The sequence below is a fragment of the Xylocopa sonorina genome, chromosome 6 (genome assembly GCF_050948175.1).
Source record: "Xylocopa sonorina isolate GNS202 chromosome 6, iyXylSono1_principal, whole genome shotgun sequence".
Taxonomy (NCBI): Eukaryota; Metazoa; Arthropoda; class Insecta; order Hymenoptera; family Apidae; genus Xylocopa; species Xylocopa sonorina.
In genome coordinates, this window is record NC_135198.1 from 4,792,533 (window position 1) to 4,806,649 (window position 14,117).

Sequence of the window (14,117 nt, forward strand, 5' to 3'; positions counted from 1 at the left end):
TACAGTGCGGTTTATTCAGTGTCAGTGCTGTTCTCGGCACGCACGGTGGTGGATAAGTTGGTCCGGGCACATGAGTACGCGATCGTCGGAAGAATGCGTCGATAGATCGACGACCGATTGACTTATTACATCTGCCGCGACCTTTCCACGACGCTGATTACGGGTCGTCCGTGATACGCGTACCACCAGAACTTGGACGACCAGACGAGACACTCCTGTGGCAACTAGCGAGCGGTATGTAACATCAAATGTAACGCTACGTAGTCAGACACGATGCTCGCGATTATTGTCAGCGCTTAACAAAAGGGAACGTTCTAAATCATTGCAAAGTGGCATATCACGCTGGAATTGCAATTAGCGTAAGCATCCGTCGCTATGCACTCCTGCTCGGTTCTCCAGTGCTGCTTTGTGTTTACGACGGGGCGCGTGCATTCATCTACTGTCTGATCCTTAACTGGAAGTTTTCACTGGCGAATTACATTCTACTGCACGACCGGGCACGAAGTGACAACGAGTCATATGTTCTATACTGTCGTGTTCGTCCCCGGCTTTTTCCTGCTGCGTGTCCCGCGATTTGTCAGAAGGAAATAACAAACTATCGTTTGTTATATCCACAAATTCGTAAGTAATTGTCGGGTCGAAACCTGCACTTTTTCATACAAGCTTTCATTTCCATTTCTATGCTTATTCGTACTCTTATACGTAATACAAATTTATTGTTTCTACATCAACGTATGTTGCGTACATCTGACCTAAAAAAATACATGTCAATGTGAGTAGAAAGGAATGGTGAGATTTAACTGTGACATAAGAATCTTAAGGAATGGTTATTTAATCTTGTGGAAACAATTTTGGGTAAATTTTGATCGCTGTTACTTGTAATACGAATTGAAATGTACAAGTTCGTTTTCTTCTTTGAGAAAAAAGACCCCATATTTGCATTTATGTATCCTAGTCAAGAAAAAATGAAAACTAAACAAACGCACTTTAAAACGTTCCTAACGTTTAAATAATGACATTTATCGCAGTGCATATGTATATAGAGCTACGTTATTTTTGTTCTTGTTTACATCTAAATTTATTCGTACCTTATATCAAACTACAGTACTAACCGAAATTGTCAAAGGAGAAAACATTCAAAAACGATTGTTACATAATATTCTGAAGTTGGACATTTATTATTTATGTGATTATTACTATGACATGCACATGTTATATCTGTTAGATAATAAAATGCAGACAAAGAATAAAAAATGTATACATAATAGAAGAAATGTTCTTCAATATAATAGTATAGTTTAACGTACGAAAAGAAGATAACTGAGTGCTGTTGCAATCTAACTTGTATCATTATCAAAATTACGAATGTATATAAAGTTAATTTCGACCATTGAGATAGTAATAAGAATATGACAATCCGTATCAACTATCCACAAATTTTGTAATAAATAAAATACAACGATAATTCGAGAATATATTAGCCTCGGGTAGATGATCACGCTGATCGTAATTTTTGAAAAAAGACAAAGGCATAGAGTCTTAGCAGGTTCCATAGAGCGCCTCCAACTTTCTCGCAGATTGGACGCAAAAGATTGTCCAGTAGACGAGAGAGGGAGAGAAAGAGAGAGTGAACAGATGTCTTGTGATAATTGTAACACATATGAAGTTCCGTGGATATTCTGTTTTAAGTGTACTTCGAACTTTTGCATTTAAGAAGAAATAACCGTTGTCAGGCAAAAAACCGACAGAGTAATGAGATAATTAATATCTCAAGTCATTAAATGTACACGTCCTTGCGAGTGTACTGTACTCTATCTTTCCGTACTCTACACATCCGACGTTTGACAATTTTCTCCTCGACGGTTATGAATTTCTAGTTCGTATCCTCAGCGTTTCGTGCGAGGAACGGAAATTTGCTTTACTACGTCTTTTTATCCTTCTGTCAGTTTCACGGAAATTGTCTTTCGCAAGGAGACGCACGCGATGCTGTTTAAAATTCTCTACCAGGGCTTTAATTTTCTCTAAACGATAGAGAAATGAAAAATCTGAATATGCGTACTATTGAGAATAATGGGAGTCGTATTTGAATACTATTATTTCCTTTGAAAGCATAGTCACGTAACAAAAGTTTCGTTAATAACGCGCGATTTAACCAACGCTTTTCATTCTTTTATTTCATTCGCACGATTGAATAAAGGAGAGGAACGGTAGCAGCGTGTACTGTAAAATTCTATTCACACGATACTTTAGAAATGTATCTGCTAAATAAGTAGCTCGATTATTTAACTACACTCGTAATTTATTTCACGAGATGGCTGTCAGCATCGTTGAGCGCTGAATAAGATAAAAAAAAAACTTGTTCATATGTATAATATGTATACAAATTATTTAAACAATATAAAAGACGTTATAGAACGTATCAATTTATATTTAGATATTGAAGACGATTACTTCTTAGCGATGAAGTAATTAATAAAAGAAGAAATAACCTTCTGACATTTAATCGGTGGGCGCACTTGCTGACGGAAATTAAAACACAAAGAGGCGAATACACGATACAATCAACCATCGAAACCAAAACGATCGACGTATATGAAAGTTTGATCGAACAATCTGAACGAAAATTTACAGTGTTTACCTTCCCTTCGATCGCATCGAATTAATCGTATTTTTTAACCAAGGTGAACCTCCTTTTAGCCTTAAATTACAATTTAGCTCGACATTCCGATTGAATGACAAACATATTTTGATTAGGCGCATAATTCGAACGGTAAAAACACGGCGGTTCATTTTGGCCGTTTATATGAATATGAATATGATCGTATGAACGATCGATGCAACAAATTCGTAATTCAAATGCTCGCAGTTACGATGCGATCGAACACTCGAATCGTACAGCCTTTTACATCACGATCGTAGATACAAGTTTCATTAAATAGGAATCGTGCCAGAACACCTCCACTAATATATACCTCTCGTCTGTTTACAGAGCAGAACACGTTTAAACAATTTCAATGATGAAATTACTAGCCGGCGTGGAAGAGGTGAACGACCAAAGCGAGAAACAACCAAGCGGCGATCAAAAGCACAACAACCATGAGAAGCAGCCGAAATCGGACGCGCAGGAGACGGCCAAGCTGCTTACAGCCGAGGTAAATCCGCTTGATAAATCGTCGAACGCGGTACACCAGCGACAGTGATTTTTCCCGGAAGTAAAAGGCAGTTCGAAACGAAAACCGTCGCTGTTTTTCTGCGTGCGCAAAAAAAAGAAAGAATAAAACGCTGCACGCGCAAGCGTGTGTATTCCAGGCTGAACTTTCACTTCGGAGAGGTCCGTAATTGCGGTTAGATCATACCGTGGGTCGCATTCAGCAATACTGCACCGGTATGCTCCATTTCTGTTCGCTTCGCGTCTAAAGCTTCACGTTTGCTGGACGTCGATACGCGTTTCTGATCATGTAGGTTGTTCACGTTTGCGAGATCGGTACGTTCCTCGTTATTCGACGTGTATCAAGGTTCTGCGGTGAATTTCTAACGCGTGTGGCCATTCGTCGAAGTCAACAAACTACGCTGGAGATAGAAGCGTTATCTTATCCGTTTGTGCCTCGGTTCGAATCTTACGCGGAGAATAAAAGGGATGAGCGAAATTATCCGAAGAGAATTTATCGAATTTAATTAGAGCTTAGGATATTTTCGATCCGGCATCGAATTGATAATCGGAGTGGAAAATACACGGTGATAATTCTGACGAGAATTCTAGACGAGTCTGTTCGTTTCTGGCTTCATTTTCTAGAAGTGCTGCTGACTTAACTGGGTATTAAATGTATTACAATACAGAGAGTACAATTGGTGAGAAGTTGTTTCACATTGAAGAATAGAATTTCGTTTGTAAGTAAATCGATGTTAAAAATGTATGAAATACTTTCTGAAAAATGTATCGTTCTACCAGTATTAATACAACTCTAATGATTCTAACATCAAGGAAGCCTTAAACGAAAATATTTCTTTTCTTTCTTCAACGTATTTTTATGTGCGTAATTATCTATTGCCAGATCGTACGCGTGCTCTAATTACGCGATACCCTACGCACACTGCAATCTTTATTATCATAATTATCTAATTTATCAACGAGGATGATTGTTCAGACGGAAGTGGCTTTCTTCTATAAAATAAACGGACATTGTACAGTACCGCGTTAGGCTGAAGAAGTATGTACCATTAATGATCGCAAAGTGTGAACGAAGCGATCTATTTATTACTGTGAAGGTTCAGAAGTTTTCCAAACGCTTGAGATGCCACGGAATTGTTTTTAATATGCACGCTTGGCAACACGCACGATTATACTTGCCACGGATGAAGGAAGCAGCCGCGCCGGTGTAGAGTAGCATCTGTGTGTCGACGCGAAAAATCGATTTCGCTAGTGAAAGATACAGAAACGGCAGAGAAGAAAGCCCGCAGTATAAACTTGACACACTGAGATGAAAGGCAAGTCCCGTTGCGACCCACTTTACAACTTTCCTATCTCGAGATAGCGGCTAAATCTTTGGTGTCACATCCTGAAATCACTGTGCCCGGTGTACCAAGTAACTGGGGATCGGCTCTCGATCGATCTATTTGCAAATAAACGATTCGCGGGATTAAACTCTCTTGATACATAAATCTGCATAATATTATAATTTATTTTTGAATTACACGGAACACAGTTATTTACCCACGCAGTGCGATTGAATGATTATCATTGGCAATTAATGTTTTTGCTGTATGTATCAAGAGAGAAAGAGAGTGAGGATAAACTATTTAAATCACATCAGCTGCATAATTCTCTCCTATTTGATGATATCGAATAAGGATAAATATCTAATGTATTTCATGTAGATTGATGGATTGATTTTATTAATAGATTGAAAAGTATACGATACATCATCATAATATTATATTTTGCTGCGTTTCTACGCGAAAGAATAATATTACTGTAAAATTGTGCATCTTTTGAAACCAACTGGGATGGGTCTTGCATATTTATCGCCATCGTCAGAAACGAACGAGTTATTTAAATGGGATATCTTAATAATTTCCAATACCTTGTATGATATATACATCTATATTTGTATGGAATTGTACATAATTTTATTATGCGTAATTATGATAAATTGTAGATCAAATAATGAACTATATTAATAATGTACTTTCATATTAACAAAGCTTACTATCATATATATATGAAAATACAACAATATCCTGCTTCGTATCATAATCTTAATCTCCACTGTTACAAATTAAAAACACTTTACCTGTGCGTACGATAACGACGAATAAAAATAAAATTTGTGCACGTACATAATTATTATTCCTTTCAGGCATGTCGTGCATCCTCGAAAAAACTGGAAGACTCGGCTGTTAAAAGTAAAATCACGCCAGAAGTTGAAGAGAAAATGAGGCGTCTTCTTCCTTTCGAAGAAGCTGCTGAATATCTTCAACACAACCCCTATATCCTTCATGGATATCGAGGGTATCTCACTACAAAACTGTGTATCGAAAGGTTCGTAAAATTCTTCTAAATTATTTTCATTCTAAAAACATAAAAACTACGTATATTTTCGACTAATAGAAATATTACCAAAAAGTAAAAGTATAGATAACTTTAAACGATTTTAGTTTATATTTTCAATTACAGTACAGCATGATACGATAGTAAAAATTTTTGATATCCTGCTCGTAAATCTAATTTAACAAAGAAATGTATACTTATTTTAGTATATTCTGGTGGACGAACGAAACCGTGAATATATGGAGTCACATATTTGGGTGGATGTTATTTTTCGGTCTGACCCTGTACGATCTTTGTCTACTGAATATTCATGCGCCATTCAGCGACAAAGTGATAGTAGCACTTCTATTGATTTGTTTCCAGGTAACATTGAAAACTATTTCTTTCTAATTTGAAATCTTAATTGCACTATATACGTATCGTTACCACATATCGACAGAAACAAGAAAATGAAAAATTTTTTAAACAGAATATTCAGTACACCGTGATAAGTTAAAAATGCGATAAAATGATTTGTTTCAGGCATGCATGATACTGTCGTCGGTATATCACACGTTCTCCTGTCGAAGCGAAAAGGATTATTGGTGTTTTTTATCGTTCGACTTGTTCGGTATCGCTTTGAGCCTTCTGTCGATATACATGTCTGGCGTCTACTATGCTTTCTGGTGTCACAAGGTGAATAATTTATACAATTATGATGTACTCGCAGACTTACATACTGCCAACAATGGCCCTCTGAATTTTAAATTACTTGATTGATTTTTCAGTGGAATAACTTGTCCTACTTTTCTTTACTGAATGTCTAATCGATAGTTCCTTGATTTATTTCTGGTACTAACAACCTATGATAGCAAATAGAAATAAAAATTCTAGTAAACAAACATACATATATTCACGTAGAAGGTTTCTATCTCTCGGAGTTCTAATTTTAATTTAACTTTGATGTAACTTTTTTATTTACACGTATATACACGTACATTTAAATAGCGAAGGATTAAATTTAGATGTAAGAAATTATTTACAATAAACAGTTTCGCAATTGACGATGTATATTCGTATTACGTTACGATAGGAGCTGCAGGGGTTCTACCTGATAACAGTGTTGGTAATTTTTATATTCGCGATGATCTTGCAAATACCAAAACTGAATGTAAACGGGAACGTGAAGCTAGTCGTGTTCGTCGGTTGGGCAGCTTATGGAGTGCTGCCAACGCTGCATTGGAGCATCGCTATGGGTGGCATGGACAACCCGATCGTTAGAATGTTACTTCCAAGGGTGCTCGGAATGTACGTAATTAGTGGTGTAGCGTTCGCCATTTACATGAGCAAAATACCAGAACGCTTTTGTCCAGGTAATTTAAAATGCTGTTAATTATTTCGACTTCCTCCTGCGTAACTTGCTTAATATTTAAATACAATCGTTTCGAGTATTTATAATTTGCATCCCCCTGTTTTTTGAAACCTTCGATATTTTAATATGTAAATGCTTTCAACGTTGATCGATGAATAAATTGATTTAAAGTAGAGGGAATTGAGTATGGGTGAAATTTTAGTAAACGTGTAATATTTTTATTTCAATTTCTGTTTCAATTTTGGATCAATGCCAATGAGACTTTAGATATAAATTAAAAAAAAAAAAGAGAGAACTTTAGATATCAATTATTTAGAAAGAAGATAAGATAAATTATAATTATTCACACAAAATTCCATGCGAATGCAAATTTTTGTTTCATTTTGTTGCAGGATGGGTTGATTATATTGGATCTTCTCATCAATGGTGGCACGCGTTAGTAGTATTGGCTCTTTACTACTGGCATAACACTGGCATGCTTTATGTGGAATACAGAATGAACCACGGTTGTCCAAGCAATATAAAGCTCTTATGACATACATGGACTGACGACCATTCAGGTATTTCTTTACTTTGCACTTTATACTGTAACGTATGAAATCTCATACGACATAATAATATAATCGCAGTAAAATACAATTAATAATCAATTCATTAATTCGTACTTAGATTAAAGTACACTTAAGTATAGCTATTTATTTTTCGATAAGTAATGAAGGAAGACAATAACAAAATTTACATAAATTTATATAAATTTCAATCTAATTATTCTTGTATCTGTCCTATAAGAGGACCCCAAATTTTGGGGGCTTTTTTGTATAATTCAACTATCGTTTTATTGGCAAAAGTATATAGTAATTAAATTATTAAATAATTTTAAAAATAATCGAATGATCTTTCTGAAAAATGAAATTACTCCGAGAAACGAATACGATTAATTATAATTTTCATATTGTGTACAGCAAGTATAATTATGTGACTAAGTTATGGTCGTAATATGACACATGTATAATACATTTTGAATATTTCAGGCCGTGGTTTTCTTATGGAATGTGCTTGCGCAATGGAATTCAATGTTTGGTCGTCAGAATATTACAACAAACTACCATTATACGCTACCGAGAGGAATGCAACCTGTGTAATAGAGAATCCGTTGCACATGTACCTACACTGACAGGCGCCCGAATTTTTCAGAAGCGCGATACACACGCAAAATGTGCAAAGGGCCACCTTTCGCACGGTTCCACGAACAATGATCAACCCATTCTGACATTAGTGATTTTTATTTATTTTGTATTTATACATTTTGAATAGAAATGCGTTTCATTTCTTTTTATTTCCGTAATTTCTTCTTACAAACTCCTGTAAACAATTCGACGATAGACAGGCGATAGATTCGTGTAGGATTCGATAGATTAGCGTTCATCTGTCGATCGTAATTCGCTGTCAGAGTCTGCCTTTTAAAACTGTTAATACAACAGCGTCGAAAACGCAACAGATCCTGTAATCTGGCATCAGCGTCGAACAGTGAACCTGGCAGCAGGATATGCCACGATTTCGCCTTCAATCTGCCAACGCAATCAGACATATGTAACTGACGATGATCATTCGGTTCTCACAATCCGTAGTAGCCATTTTAACGCATTCGAAACCAGCAACTCATCGTTCGTCTCATTCGTAAAGCTAGTAACTCGATGAGGTGGATCATATTTCAAAATGGTGGGTCGTCAGCCGCCGAATCAATGGCAGCTCGCGATTTAAATTAGTAGGGGTGTTGCACAGTTCTGTACAAAGCTTTTTACAACTTTTTCACAAACTGGGGGATGGCTACTGATATTAGACTAAATGATTATACATTGTACAAGTATAAAAAAGTATTAAAGAAAAGAAGACTTATTACATTAAATGTTATCGACAATATCGAGTGGAAATAGGAGGTGCTGCTGTTCTACAGTGCCTATACGTGAGCTGCCACTGCAACTGATATTAGTAATTACTTGAAATGTGTTTTTTTATTTTTATATTTTCCGTTTCCATTTAATTTTTATTATAACTGCATAAACGCTACTGGAAGCAGTTTCATTTTAAGTCGTTGGTCTCGAATGTGTTAAAATGTCAATTAAAGTCTACTAGTAGGCTGTCATTTCACTCTGGTTCTAAAAACATCATACGCAATTCAACTGTGCAATCTTTGTGTTGCAACAGTTGGTATTCGAGGTGAAAAAAACAAATTTACAAATAGTATATAACGATGTAAGAAACTGAAGAGACTTCTGTCGCAACTAAATTTCTAAACTGATATATAGATAGCAAAAGTCTAATAGTAAGCTTATACATATATACATAACGTGTTTGATAAACATTTTAACGACGCTATAGAAACGAGACTACCGTTTACAATCATGCATAGATAATAATATTTGTATAAATTGCACAGTAAGCTAAGAGGTGATATTAGTGATATGGCGAGGACTATACCACTTTGATTTCGAACAGTGCCTGAAAGTTTGTAAATAGAAAATGCATTAGATAAATGCATTGGACAGAGACATTTTATACAAACGAGACAGAATACAAAATTGATAAACGAGAGTTATTTCAATTCGCCTTTCGTAATTCTGCTAAATGATTTTAACGCAACAACCTGCATATCACTTTATTGCAACTCATTATATTTATTTACTTCTATTTGCAACGAAAAATAATATTCTCCTTTTAATGATTAGTTTAATAGTTTTCCTGATGGATTCGATAGTTATAAATATCAACCGCAATATTGTTATCAGTCAAAATTCCATATCATTATAATTCAATTGTAATTAAAATATACAAATTGTATTTTAATTTCAAACAGAAATGCAGCGAATGTTATCTCACGTAGCTATCCTGTGTTTTGGTCATTCATGTTACTCAGTACATCTCAGTAAAAGCAAAATGCGCGTACGAGAAGAACGAACATTTGATAAATGAAATAGTCGAACTTTTACGGATTTTTAATGACTTTACTCGAATTCAAGTTTAGATATATGAATAATGTGATTATAATAAAACGTTGTTATTCCTTTGAATTGTTAAATAAAATTGTTGTCCAAAACTGCATTATTCTTTGCGTTATTGGTCAATTAATGAAACGTAATTTAAATGATAATATTCTTCGATATTTTCGTTATTATAATGTGAATAATAATAATATCTTCGATATACATTATGTGATATCCCCATAAATTCCATTAGATTTCTACATATGTAGGGTGAAACATGTTAAATTTATTAATAGATGGGGATAATTTCTTTTAAGTTTATGTAGATTTCTATCTAGGTAGCTAATTTCGTAAATAAGTAAATTTTAAAGTACATTAAGTAGATTAAATTGATTAGGTAGATCATGCAGGCAAAGTAGAGTTTGAAGTAAATTTTTAACCATGTAAGATATTGGTTATAGATTTTTACGTCAATTTTTTACGATACTTTTTTTACTGTTCATATGCACAGCAATTGCAACTTAAACGTGTTGCAAATGTACATTAAAAAGAGGTTTTATTCAATGATGTCTTGTATAAATGAGGAGGGTGGATGAGAAGCGGTTAGGGTGGGTCTCCATTCGCAGCAACCTCCACGTGGTGAGACCCGGGTTCTATTTATTTAATATATAATTATTAATTGCATCATATAGTGACACGATGCAATTAAAAATTATTGAGTAAATAATTAGAAGCCAATGGCTGCCATAGATTAGTTTTATTTAAACTGATTTAAAATAGTTTTAATTAAATTGATTTAATTGCATCGATAGATAGAAAAAATATTATATTATAACTATTTGCATTATAAAAAACTTAAGTTTTATTGTAATTTATTATACATTTAATTAGTTCTATTTTAATTTACTGTACATTTTACTAATTTTGTTGTAAGTTCTTGTATATTTTATTCTATAATTTTATTGTAATTTCTTGTATATTTCTCGCTTTAGAGATAAGAGAGAGGAAGATATATAAGAAAGCTATAAGAAAGAGTGAGACAGATGCTATGGACCTTACTCTAGAACCTCTGGCGCCATCTCTGCGAAAAGTGCTCAAACTGGTCGCACACAAGTATCGACAGCGAAGTGAACTACTCAAGAACTACTAGCGCTACCTCTTGGAGAAGCGCTGAAGCTAGGTCGGTAATTAATTTCAATTATTTTCGTAGAGATGGCGCTAGTGCTTCAGTAGTTCACTTCGCTGTTGATAACGCTGTGCGACCAGTTTGAGCACTTTTTACAGAGATGGCACCAGGGGTTCTAGAGTAGGGTGCTATTATCTGTCTCACTCTTTCTTATAGCTTTCTAATATATCTTTCTCTCTCTTACTTCTAAAGCGGGAAATATACAAGAAATTACAATAAAACTAGTAAAACTTACAATAAAATACAATAAAATTATAGAATAAAGTATGCAAGAACTTACACTACAATTAGTAAAATGTACAGTAAATTGAAATAAAATTATAGGATAAAGTATGCAAGAGCTTACATCAAAATTAGTAAAATGTACAGTAACTTAAAATAAAACTAATAAAATGTACAATAAATTACAATAAAACTTAAGTTTGATATAATAAAAATAGTTATAATATAGTATTTAGCGTTTAAAGAGCTAGTAAAACTGCGTTTAGTTTTAGTTTTAATTATTCTATAGTATACAAGTAATGTTAAAAGGATGTGATGGATAAATAGAGCTCTTATACTTTAGGATACATAGATAAATTGGGTAATTGGTTTACCTTACACCTCGTCTGTGCTATCATCTTATGGAACTTCATATCGTATGCTTAGATGTACACGTATTGTTGTGCTCTCTACAATTTACAGAAAGAGAAAAATATAAGTGTTACCTAGGCAGACAATTACTATTCGTACACCATGTAAAGTTTCAAAGTCCTGCAAAGACTTTAGGAAATTTTAAGTGAATCGCAAATGACTTAAATGTAATACGTAGTCCTTAGCATGATATCGTTTTTGAGAAATTAATTAGTCTCTCAAAAACGTTACCAAGTACCCAGGTCCACCAACGAGGAGGTGACTACGCAGGGACCCATCCCTAATTTCCCTAATCCCATCCACCCTCCATTACATCTATGTGTTCTCGGTACAGAAGGTACCGAGCACTGACTCTACTTTAATAATTTAAACGCGGAATCCATAATACATTCTCCAAAACCTGACATAGATTTTAGAAATTGCAGTATGGATTTTTGCGAAAGAGGTGACGAGGAATGCCACTGTCTTACCAGAAGTGAAATTTCTAAAGTGACTCTACTAACACTTTAGAATAATTCAAGTATTTCGCAAAAGGGAATACGATGCGATAATCTAAATTCTACTTTTCTATTGAAACAGAAACTGATACTAAGGAAATTAAACTAAAATTAAAAAATGAAGCTACGTTGAAGCAAAAGTAGGTAAAATTCGCGTCGCGACCGAAACGAACAAGAACCAATAAACCTGCGTTAGATTCTCGCGAGAGCATTCTATCCCGATGGTTCAGCACTAGCCATTAGGCGAACCATACCCGACACGAATCGCGAACAAGATATGCCACGTCTTACGTCGAAACAATTGATACCACGCTCTCCCCAATGGTGAATGCGGCTACCATCGAGATCTCAGCGAGACTTAGCATTAGGACGCATTGCCCAACGACAAGAACGAACTTCGCAGACCGCCCCAAGTCGTCTTACAGCAGGTCCAAAGACCCCAGCGACACGGGGTAGGAGCTACTCGGAACGAACCCGCGTGGGCGCGTCCACTGTGCTAAGCCTATACCCAAGTCGAGTACCCAACGGGCGTACCAATCGACAAGGGCTGCGAGATCTCGATGGGCACCGAAAACCACATCAGTTTGATTGAGTATCGACTATTTCGCTGCGTGACGATGGAAGACGAAATCTCGAGCGACTAGAGAAAAAGGAGAACTGCGTGAAGCGATTTCACGCAACAGAAAATAAGAATGCTCAAGGGAGTATGTAACGCATTTTCATCAGTACTGACTAAACGCGAACCGACTTAAGCGAGAACACTTTGTTCTACTTTGATAGAGGAGTGGTAACGGATGGGACCAGTGGCTACTTTTCACTTCGGATAAGAAAATGGATTCCTTTACAATTCTGTTACAACTGAATTAAATTAAATTACTTAAATCTAAGTACTTATAACTAAAGACGCACGCATCCCACGGCGATCCAACGGTGATCCAGCTGTGGATCTAGCGTCGACTGTAGAAAGGAAGTGAAGAAGTGAAGGGAGGAATGTAGGAAGTGAAGTGAAGAAGAAATGCAATGGATTTCGAACTATCGAATAACGAGAACAACTACGGAGAAAATACGGCAAATTTTAAGATTCTCCTATTAGCTTCTTGATTATAATTTGAGACAATCTGTTCACGTTGAAACAGTTGAAAAGAATTTTGGAAAAGTTGAAACTACAACGCTGTATTCATCAGAAGTACCATTTTCTCATTTGGAAATATAAAGAGAATAATCATACTGCTTTACGATTACAGAATACAAAATCGTTGATCAACCCCACAATGATTTCAAGCGAGTATTTGCCCATGTAAAAACTTAGAAACGCAGCAATTAAAATAAAGTTAAGATTAAGTCGATTTCCAGCCATCAAACAATCATCTGTCGAGAACAAACACCGCAAATAAATGAGAATAATACCCACTGAACTGCTTAACGTTGACCATAATTATGCTGGACTGAGATAAATTAGGGAAGACAGGATAGGAGGAATTCAGGTTACACAGTTATAAAATTATATTATGTGAATGTACAGATATGTTCCTTAAAACTAACTTAAATTATTTGCAATCCAATTTAAAGTTTCAAAGTCCTGAAAAGGACTTGAGAGATTTAAATCGTACTGCAAAAGACTCGATACTAAAAGTAACTGTAATTAAATTATTCTAATCTACTACAAAGTTAATGAAATAATAATTAGATAATGAAATAAATAAAAGAAATAATGATAGTAAGTTTATGAAATCTTTATGCAAGACAGAATTTGTAAATCGTAATCTTTTAACTAATTCTGATACTTTTAGTATCGAGCTTACAACTATACTTATATCTACGCGCGTAGTCCTTAGCTTGATATCGTTTTGCAGAGTGCAATCTCTCCAAAACGTTACCAAGGGCCCAGGTCCACCAACGGGGAGGTGACTACGCAGGGACC

General features: G+C 35.3%; 1 protein-coding gene across 2 annotated transcripts; it reads left to right on the plus strand.

Annotated features, from left to right (window-relative positions):
* The first annotated feature begins 290 nt into the window (after nucleotides 1-290).
* LOC143424271 (progestin and adipoQ receptor family member 3) lies at nucleotides 291-8,239 on the plus strand. 2 transcript variants are annotated; one of them, XM_076896235.1, is made up of 8 exons: nucleotides 291-359; nucleotides 2,990-3,152; nucleotides 5,358-5,539; nucleotides 5,755-5,911; nucleotides 6,071-6,223; nucleotides 6,621-6,900; nucleotides 7,292-7,459; nucleotides 7,931-8,239. In XM_076896235.1, the coding sequence occupies exons 2-7, from the start codon at nucleotides 3,015-3,017 to the stop codon at nucleotides 7,432-7,434; spliced, it is 1,053 nt and encodes a 350-aa protein (XP_076752350.1). In that variant the 5' UTR covers nucleotides 291-359; nucleotides 2,990-3,014; the 3' UTR covers nucleotides 7,435-7,459; nucleotides 7,931-8,239. The 2 variants fall into 2 exon arrangements, with proteins under 2 accessions (XP_076752350.1, XP_076752349.1); XM_076896234.1 differs by lacking the exon at nucleotides 291-359 and adding an exon at nucleotides 397-514 and having other exon boundaries at nucleotides 2,992-3,152.
* The last annotated feature ends 5,878 nt before the right edge of the window (nucleotides 8,240-14,117 follow it).

Bases quoted from the DNA above. Each gene is read 5' to 3' on its own strand.
- LOC143424271 (XM_076896235.1), top strand. From the start codon at position 3,015: ATGATGAAATTACTAGCCGGCGTGGAAGAGGTGAACGACCAAAGCGAG. The intron at 6,224-6,620 runs GTGAATAATTTA...ACGTTACGATAG, and splicing joins ATGCTTTCTGGTGTCACAAG to GAGCTGCAGGGGTTCTACCT. The intron at 6,901-7,291 runs GTAATTTAAAAT...ATTTTGTTGCAG, and splicing joins ACCAGAACGCTTTTGTCCAG to GATGGGTTGATTATATTGGA.